Source organism: Pempheris klunzingeri, chromosome 13 (genome assembly GCF_042242105.1).
Source record: "Pempheris klunzingeri isolate RE-2024b chromosome 13, fPemKlu1.hap1, whole genome shotgun sequence".
In the NCBI taxonomy this organism is placed as follows: Eukaryota; Metazoa; Chordata; class Actinopteri; order Acropomatiformes; family Pempheridae; genus Pempheris; species Pempheris klunzingeri.
In genome coordinates, this window is record NC_092024.1 from 1038901 (window position 1) to 1048472 (window position 9572).

General features: G+C 43.8%; 1 protein-coding gene across 1 annotated transcript; it reads right to left on the bottom strand.

The window, feature by feature from the left end:
• Positions 1–3343: 3343 nt before the first annotated feature.
• Positions 3344–8223, bottom strand: LOC139211891 (semaphorin-4E-like). The gene is made up of 15 exons (XM_070842312.1): positions 8218–8223; positions 8032–8131; positions 7616–7761; positions 7049–7111; positions 6848–6943; positions 6268–6367; positions 6016–6126; positions 5794–5942; positions 5516–5691; positions 5280–5430; positions 4923–5145; positions 4709–4827; positions 4211–4377; positions 4064–4113; positions 3344–3879 (listed from the first exon to the last, which is right to left on the bottom strand). The coding sequence occupies exons 1-15, from the start codon at positions 8221–8223 to the stop codon at positions 3344–3346; spliced, it is 2193 nt and encodes a 730-aa protein (XP_070698413.1).
• Positions 8224–9572: the final 1349 nt, after the last annotated feature.

Consider the following 9572-nt stretch of genomic DNA (forward strand, 5'->3'; position numbering starts at 1 on the left):
AGCTGTGTGCATGTTAGAGTAGGTGCAATGCCCTCTTACTGCTTCTGTGCCAAACAAAGTTAAAAGAAAACACATGTTGTTTACTGTATAAACGAAACCTGACCAGTCGGTTACTTTCATGAATGTTGACATATGGTGTCCACACAGCTGCCATGTGATGTCGCACATGACTGATGGCTGCACATGGATACGTGAACATCTACTCAATACTGCATGGGTCGTCAGTGAGAAACCTTTCCTCTTTCGTGATATTCATACGTTTAAAGGTATAAAAACTGTCATTGTTAAAGATGCAGCAGGTGCACTTGTACACAAAGTCTGCACTGAATCCTGCCTGCCAGCCTCTGGAGCAACAGACTGGCACAACAGACTGTGGAGCACAGAACTGGAGCATTCTGGGTACTACGTACATGCCCGAGTTAATGTGCATGTGTGTGCAATGTCAGTTTACTCCATAGAATTTAGATTTTTTTTTTTAATTATCAGTAATTTGGTGTCTTTACTTTCCTTTTCTCGTTGCCTGTCCTCTTCAGATTTTCAACATATCAGCGTCCCTTTTCTCCATCTGTTCTCACATGCTCTCCCTGTCCTCCCTCTTGTCTGTCACAGTGGACTTTCAACAAAATGCTCCCAAAGGAAAGAACAGCTCTTCCAGTCACACCTATGCCTCTGAGATGGGGAGAGAAAGCCATCAAGGGGCACAGGACAGAAGGGTGGAAAAGGAAAAGGAGTGAGAGAGACAAAGAGAGATGAGACAGAGAAAGAGACAGACAGAAAAGGGAGGACAGACAGAAAAGGGAGAGCCAGCCAGCGTCCTTATTAAGACATTTCCACAGGCCACTTTAAACACTGATGTTGTCTCTCTTTGCTCTCACAGCTTCTCCTCACATGTCCCACGCTGCCATCTGGTGTGGAGCGTGGATCCTAAAGGCTCAGACAAGTGACCGTGGCATTCATGGATCACTGTTGGCCATCATTGTTGGCTGTTGGCACAACAGTGTGCAGTGTTTCAGCTGGATGTGTGCCGTCTGTGCACATCAGTGTGTGAAAAGGTCCCATACATCTTTGCCACAGGGGGATTACCAAGACCTCTGTAGCTCTACTTTATTGAGCAGCCACTGATTAGAAAACTGCAGAAAATGTAGCCTTCCGTCCCGGCTTAATCGTTTTATGTTGTGTGGTGGTTCCGGTCGATTAAATCTACAGAGGAACAGTTGTTCTTTGAGAGGAAACATTAAAGTAACTTTGAAACGAAGGAACTAATTTAAGCAGCTGCGTGGTTCAAAAGCCGAGTCAGTCAGGTCATCTAATCATCTCCTTTTAAAAACAACTTCAAGAAGTGACATTATTTCAGTTTATATGACATAGAAAACCAGATAGAAATAAACAAACATGTATATAATAAGAGTCTGGAGGCATACATCTGTGAGATAGTCAGGTATTAGATATCACCCTTCAGTCCTCGCTCACTGGAAAACTGCAGTCAAACCTTGCCGATGTACGACAGATGTTTGTATATAGAAATGTGTGAAGAAAGATTATTGATGGAAATGATACAAGTAATAGTAAGAAGTCATACAGACAGGTGACGAGGATATAATCAACTTCTCTCAGCCAAACCACAAACATCCTCTCATTTATATAAATATATGCAGCATTTTAGGATATTGTCTCCATTTATCGCCGATACAGGACTTAGTTTAAAGATGAATTCCAAGAAGGAGGTAGAAAGCTTCGGAAACGACACATAAGTTGCACCATGTGTTGAGACATTAGTCATTTACTAACAATCATTCAGGATCCTCTGAACAAACCCTGTTGTTTTGCCATACAAAAGTACCATAAAGCATAAACAGGCAAAGATCAGTGTTTAATCCTGAAATGATCGGACACTAAAATACTCACAGGCTTTTAAGTTTATGATCATATTAAAAGGTTTTGATGCAAATACATGACCGACACACACGGGCTTATGGGTAATAATGACTCATTAGTCAGTGTAACTCCAAACAAAGCACCTTACAGAGCCTCTGCACACACTCCTTCACAAATCACACACATTAACAGGAGACTGAATTACCAATAAATCCAAACCTAGAGGAATTCCTCATTGTTCAAAGCCCTGCAGGCCCAGTTCCTGCAGATGTGTCCATGCAGACAGCAGCAACAGTGCTCAACATACAACAACATACTACTACAACAACAACAACAACAACAACACAGCAGCACAGAGAGCCTACAGGAGGGAGAGCAGCCAGCAAACACACACACACACACACACACACACACACAGACAGACAGACAGACAGACAGACAGGGTCCATCTATGGTACTCACTGTTTGGTGCTCAGGTATATTCTCCTGTCCTCCGTGGGGCTGATCTGCTCCATATCCATGTGGGAACATGTCCCTGTGCACCTGCTGCTGCTGGAGGTGATGCACTCCACACTTCCTCTCTCCAGCGGTGTTTACCAACAAGTTTTGCTAACCTTGCTAACCGAACATCACGAGCACGGTAGCTAATGTCATTAGCAACACTAGAAAACTAGCTCAAACTCAGCTGTCTCACTGATATGACTTTCTGTTGTTTGTTGTGAGGCCGCAGTGAGACTGACATCTACTGATCATCTACTGATCATCTAAGTCATTTAAGAGTTTTGTTTTCATTTATACTTGTATACTCTCAGGGACATGGCATAAACTGCGTCTGTTTTTTTTTCTTTTTTAAATAAAAGGCGCCGACCTCACCTGTCCAGGTGAGATCAGGTGACTGCAACACTGCAATGCCGCGTTTGACCACACGGACCGTCTATATATCCGCCATTACAGCCAGAGGGGCGCTGTTTCACTCGTTTTTTTCAAAAAATACAATACTTTATTAAATTGACGGACTTCCACAAGGAAGTCCAGACTTGTTACAGAGCCATTATTATCTACCATCATGTTCTTAAATACACTTGGACTTTTTCTGATCTGATTAGTCAAAATGTCTCCTAAAGGACCTATGCACATACTGTATGTCACCCGACATTCAGAAATATTATCAATGAAGCTGCAAAAACATGGAAATGGGTCATATTTGAGGAAATAAAGTCGAAATGATCATTTAGCAGTAATGTACATTAAAGGAAAGAACATGTGTCAGAGGATGTCTGAGGACTGTTAGATGCCACATACAGGAGCCTAATCATGAGTAGGCCTATTTATTACTATAATATCATGTGTTCGACAAAGGCTGCAGTCTGAATAACCACTTCAGATATTAGTTTTTGATTTTGCATTTATTGAAATATGCACACCATACCATACAATGAAACAAAGCGTAAAATAACTGTGTGGGGGATCACTGTGTGATATCAATAACGTCGCAGCCAGCAGCAGCACTGTGCGTGGCAGCATCATTCCCACCGTTTGGCCCCGTGTGACCTTCCTCTGCCTGGTCACAGTGAACCACACCTCCCACCCTGCATCGATACGAGGCGTCATAGTGAATGCTGACGTGATGCGTTTCTGCCCTCAGTAGTATGAGAACATTGTACATGATGAATATCATCAAGCTGGCGAGCACAACCAGGATGATCACAATCACCTCCAGATTTCTGACATGTTTGTAGGTGTCCTGAACCTTGACCAGGTACTGGGTCACAGTCTTCCAGTGCATTCTGCCCTTTACTGTTTCCACTGTCTCACAGGTGTACAGGCCAGAATCAGAACGGGTGGGTCGGATGATGAGACCCCAGCTGAGGGCAGTGTGTCGGGGACCGGGAGGGAGGATGTTGCCGGAGAAGCGCCAGCTGACCGGGAGGTTTGTGTCAGGGGAACATGGGAGGAACTGGAGGATCCCCGAGGTGAGGACAAGGACAGTAGGTTCCTTTTTCACTGAGGAAGAAACCAAGCACACTACCACTCAGAGTTGATATATTTTTTGTTTCTGTTGATACCTATCTCTTGCTACATCCTACAAAATGTAAGAGAGATATTTCAGTAACTGGAGATGGAGAATGGGTCATAAGAATAATCTGTTCAGACATAACATGTCCACTGTAGTAAATGTTGAACTTACATTCGGAGATCGGGCACATCCTGATGTCTCCATCACTCAAACTCTGAATCCTGCAAGAAGAGTAATACCTATGAAGCTCACAACACAGAATTAGTCACATGAAAAACCTGTTCTTGAAAGTAAAGGGTTAACGGAGCTTTGACTGACATTGACTCCAGTAAAGCTCCTACAACAGTTGCACATTGGCCTGTGATCTTGTCCCAGCCGCAGTATGGGTCTCTGGCAAGAAGGCAGTCATCACATGATGAGTAGCGGCTGCAGTCCCTCACATTAATTTGAACAACGACATCATTGGAGCCACTGTACAGGTGGCCCTGCAGAAACAGAGTTAACAGCAGAGTTTAGAGCTGTGGTCTTACAATTACAACTCTAAAGATCAAGTAACACATAGAACTCAAGTCTCATAGCCCCCGAGTATTTAACAGTGCTGGATTTGAATATGGAAAACAACAATAGTCAGACAGAGTGCTTCCTAGCGGCCTTAGTTTAGCTTTAGCTGCTTTTTGTAACTGTTTTCAGTGAGACTGAATCGTTTTGCTTGCTGCAAGCCGCGTCTTTTTTAAATAGTAGGCCTCAACAAAAAAGGCTATGCGCTGTGCCTCGCATCAAGCCTGTAAAACATGCTGCTACAGCCGTAAGCTTTACTGTTTTGGAGGAAAACTGGAGAAAGTTGACATCCTGAGGCGTTTGAAATAGCTGCAGCTCCTCAATGATGCGGCCGTCCTCACCATCAAACCTCACTGCCCTCTGTAGCCAACCGGAGTCTGAGGGACAACAGAGAATGTAACATGGAGTTCACCCGTCAACACGCCTCATGTGTGATCTGTGTGACCGGTGTCTGCACATGCTAGTTGCATACCTGTGCCAATAAGCATAACCTGATGCCGTTGTCCATCCAGTGATGTCACTTGGTCCACAACAATTTTGGAAAATCGTGTCCCTGTGCGGACCAGCAGGGGTTTTCCAGTGACTGGTGTAACCACCCCCTCCATCAGCGGGTGGTTCTTGACAAACAGCACGGTTTTGTCCGGGAGGTCAAGAGAGGTCGTCACACCTTTGGCTCGCAGGTCATTGTTTATGCACTATGAGGGGCAGACAGATTATATCAGATGTCATCAGACAAGATTCATCAAAATGCTTCTTTTATCAAAACTAGATATAATGAACCCTAATAATAATAATGTGTTCTTTGAATTGTTCTTGGCTTGACACTTACTGAACCGGGCTGAGGGAACGGCTCCTCTCCTGTGTACGTGTCCCAGCTCCCAGTATCACTCTCAGTCAAAAACCTCCCGCTGAACACCTGACTGATGTCTGACAGCTTGTATGTACAGACAGCAGACTTGCTGCAAGTATCTTCGGACTCCCTGTGACGGATCCAGAAAAGATTCCTAGATTCTTTGTTTCTTCACTACACTAATGAGGTACACACAGTGGATACACACAACGTACGAGTTGGAGGTGAACGTGGCGTAGAAGACGCTATCCCTCCAGCTGTTTTGATCCCGGAGAAGGAAGACGTCCTGGACCAGAGATGGTGAGCCTGCATCGCCAAACGGACAGTCCAAACGGGCCTTCAGAAAGGAAGTCCACTTTCTCTGCAGAGTCCTTTTGCCCCCCAAGTCGCTCTGAAACAAAGCACACACTGAGTAATATTAGCTTCACACACACTTGTGTTGGGCTGATGCACACGTTTCAGATGTCTGTTTCAGATGACTTTTGCAACATACCTTACACACACGGGCGATCCTTGACACCTGGACGTTGTTGCGACATTCCTCCACAGCACTCTCAGTGAAGAACAAGAACATGTTGTCGTCTTCACCGCCCTCACTGTTTTTACTGGCCTCGACAAGGTTAATGGAAATCATGGTGGGCTCTGAAAGCAAACCATTAAGAATATGCTTTCAGAATTCATTAACACAGAATGTTCACTGCATCAAGCAACTTACCACTGAACCAGGAGCGTTTCATTTCGGTCTTGAGAGGGTTCAGTCCATGTCTCTGAAACAGCAGCTCCGTGCCCAGAAAGTTGGAGGAAGCGGCCGAGTACAACGTGTTTCCTGTGGAGTGGAAGAAAAACAGTGGAGGGTCATCGTTGTTGTCAAATCTACAAGCCAAGCTTTATTTTTTAGGACCCTTGACTTTTTACAGGCAGATATTTATAAGGTGCAACTAAAACAGAAATGCGGTTGTGTGCTCACCATCCATAAGGGAGACAAAGGGCTGGTAGGGGTCAAAGGGAACTTTCCCCCTGCCCACGTGCTTCTTTCCCTCCAGGGAGAGATTTCCATTCGTGAAGTTCTGTTGAAGGAGACATTAATTTGATCCGGTGGTCCCATTTTCTAAAATCTTCTTCTTCTTATCCATATTCTTGCAGAGTGACAGATAAGTAGATTGATGCCAAGTTTGTGCGATGAATATGATGCTGGAGCCAGCAAATGGTTAGCTTAGCTTAGCATAAAGACAGGAAACAGCTAGCCAGGCTCTAAGTAAAAATCCACCTGCCAGCACCTCCAATACTAATTCAGGTTGTTTTTTTATTCTTGCTTGTTAGATTGCACAAAAGAGTGAAGAAGAGTAAAGAGTGAAATCTGTTTCTGGTCTTTGTGCTAAGCTAAGCTAAGCTAAGCTAAGCTAACCGCCTGTTAGCTTCAGTTACATAATGTAACAAACAGACATGGGAGGTGATAGAAATCCCCTTTTTCCACCATGACTACTCACTGAAACATTTCAAGAACTACAGCATGTGTCATGTATTGAAAGGTAAATAAAGTTACCTACCATGTAGTCACATGCCGGGCTGAAAGCATTTGTCCCACACACCAGCATCCTGCCGTCCTCCATGGTGTGTACAACCCGGATAAAGTTATTGCACTCCTGTCGGGAGAGCAAAGGTGATTCAAATGAATGGAAGTTGATGTTGTAAGGTGTGTTTGGATGTAAAAGCACTGAAAATCACTGAAAAGTCACTTGTTACCACACCTCAGTGTCTTTGCCCTTCATTTGACAGAGGGCTGTGTCTGCCGAGCTGACCGTCCATTTGGCCTGGAAGAAAAGAGAACCTCTGAGTGGAAATATAAAGGGGTCATAGCTCGGACAGTGATTCTTGCAGCTGTTCTTGATTTAAAAAATGGTCCAGTCTGCAGTAGATCAATATTTACTGCAATTCAAACCTTTTTTTTTACTAGAAAATCTTCCTTTTTTGTCCACAATGCTTGTTTTTTCTGCTTTTTTCATGCTACATTCACAAGGCCCTGTGTTCTGCTCGCTCTCGAAAGGAGCTACATGAATAAATTTGACTTCTGAGGAGCCACTCTGGGTTATTGATTCTAACACGCCACTTAAGAAATCATAGCTTGTTTCTGAGTCATTGTTCTCCCACTGAGGAAGTGAAGGCAAACCGTTTCTCAGCAGCTCCAGGATCGTCTGTCAGAAACCCTGCTGTACTGGTCTCAGTGTTCCTGTGCAGTCATTGTGCTCCTCATTCAAAAACAGGCAGGAAAAGCTCCCTGTTCAGTGTGTCGGGTGCGGTGGCCCGGTCAGTCGTACCTCACTGGTCTTGTTGGCGATGGCGTCCAAGCTGAGGGCGAACACTTTCCCTCTGGCTCCGACGACGAGCTGTCCGATGTCCTCTCTTATCATCAAAGAGCTCAAACTGCCAAAGCCAGCCTCTCTGAACTGTGTCAAGTTCACATCTAAGGCAGATAAAGGGTCAAGGAGCCAGAGGTTACTTTTCAAATCCATGTATTTTTATCGCAGTATTCTTTATTACCGCTGCATGCTGTGATTGGTATTACTCCTAACTGCGTTTTCACTGTCAAACAGGCATTTCAACTGTCTATATGACACACTGCATACTGTCTGTATGCAGGGATTATGCACAGTCTACTGTTTATGTAATGATAAGGTCTCATTGAAGCTGTGATGCTCCCTTCAAAGTCTAAATGTGTACATTAGAGCCTTACCTTGGAAGGAAACACTCCTGCGGGGTTTGCTGCTTGCTGCCAGGCCTTCGCTCACCGTGAGGAGGAAATAACAGAGCACCACAGGAGGCCTCATCATGTCCTATAAATCAGGAAAAACACACCAGTTTAGAACAGGTTTCTCTTCAGTTTTAAAGTTGTGTTTAAGCGGGTGGGTCAGATTCTCACCACCATGCTGAGACTCGGTGTCTCTGTCTTATTTGTCTATGAACTCTCAGTGATGCCCTCTGGAACACGTCTGCCCTCCAAAAAGTTTTTATTTAAATCAAGCCCCACATTCAGACCAGTTTTTCTCATCAGCTGTTTATTGACATAGTCAATAATGTCAGCTCCAACACACTGAACACAGTGACAGACCTAAAAATAAATGTTTTGGATTGAAAGCATTACCTAGGAGAATTCAGGTTGTCAGGTTGTTTATTTGTTGTCACTTCCTCTATGAGAACGAAGCTACAGAGGGATCAGAGCAGGCCACTTTCTCAATAGATTATAACAGATTAAATCATTTGGAAACTCAGCAGGGACTCTGCGTATTCATTCGACAGCTGTATCCAGAGAGCTGCACAATTACATGTGTCCAGTAGACTCTGACACGACTGTGTTTCCTGCACACAAAAACAAGAAATGAGCCATCAAGTTCTCAACGTACTGTAAACACTGTAGGAAGCTGCACTATGAGGCTTTACAGCATTATACAACATTATTTCTGTCACTGTTCCTTTAGGTCTTCATTATCTTCTTCATCATATGCTGTGGAGGCCAGTTTTCAGTTTGGATGACAACATGCTACAACCTCAGACCACTAGAGGGAACAGTTAGGCTGTGACTCCTCCTCTGACTGCAGTACACTCTGTCACGGCGAGGCCAGCGTTTTGTGATTTGGGTTTTTTGTCTCACACTCAGGGTGTATTAAACGCCAGCTTAGGAACCAACACCACATTTGCCACATTTAAATGAGACGTTCTGGTCAGACTCTTGAGCAATTTCACACTAATGACAAAAACTGTCTTTCTTAAAACTACTTAGAATTTGTTGATGGCGGACGTGAATGCAACATGTGCAGATAGAAATCTTTGCAAATCAATTCATTAGCAAATAAGCTCATTACAGGCCTCACTAGCATTAGTAATTATATCTAATACATCGTGTGTGGACAATTAAGCAGCCTCAGAGCCTCGTGTTTGAACTGTGAGAGTTTTAATGTGTGATTTTATACTTTAAGCTCCCCCAGCACAGATCCCCAATGTGCCCTGTCTAACCGTCCAGACACGTTTTACTTTGAAAATCTGTCTGTTTGCTTGGATCCAGTAAAGTTTTGTCATCTGGATATGAGACACTGTCATCTGACCTGGATAAGAGTAGATAGCAACATCTTCATCTAAGTTTGTATTATCCATTAAATGTTTATTGAAGCGCTGGATTTTAAGCAAATTACACCACTAAGATTATAACTCATACACGGATTTGACTTAATTTACAGTATTTGCATGTTTTTATGTGTAGTAGTTTTTTTTTAAGACACT

What these genes read in the sequence shown, in the direction of transcription:
- LOC139211891 (XM_070842312.1), bottom strand. An exon ending in GCCCGGCATGTGACTACATG is followed by an intron (nt 6,368 to 6,847) that starts GTAGGTAACTTT and finishes CTCCTTCAACAG; the next exon opens with AACTTCACGAATGGAAATCT. An exon ending in GGAGCTTTACTGGAGTCAAT is followed by an intron (nt 4,114 to 4,210) that starts GTCAGTCAAAGC and finishes CTCTTCTTGCAG; the next exon opens with GATTCAGAGTTTGAGTGATG.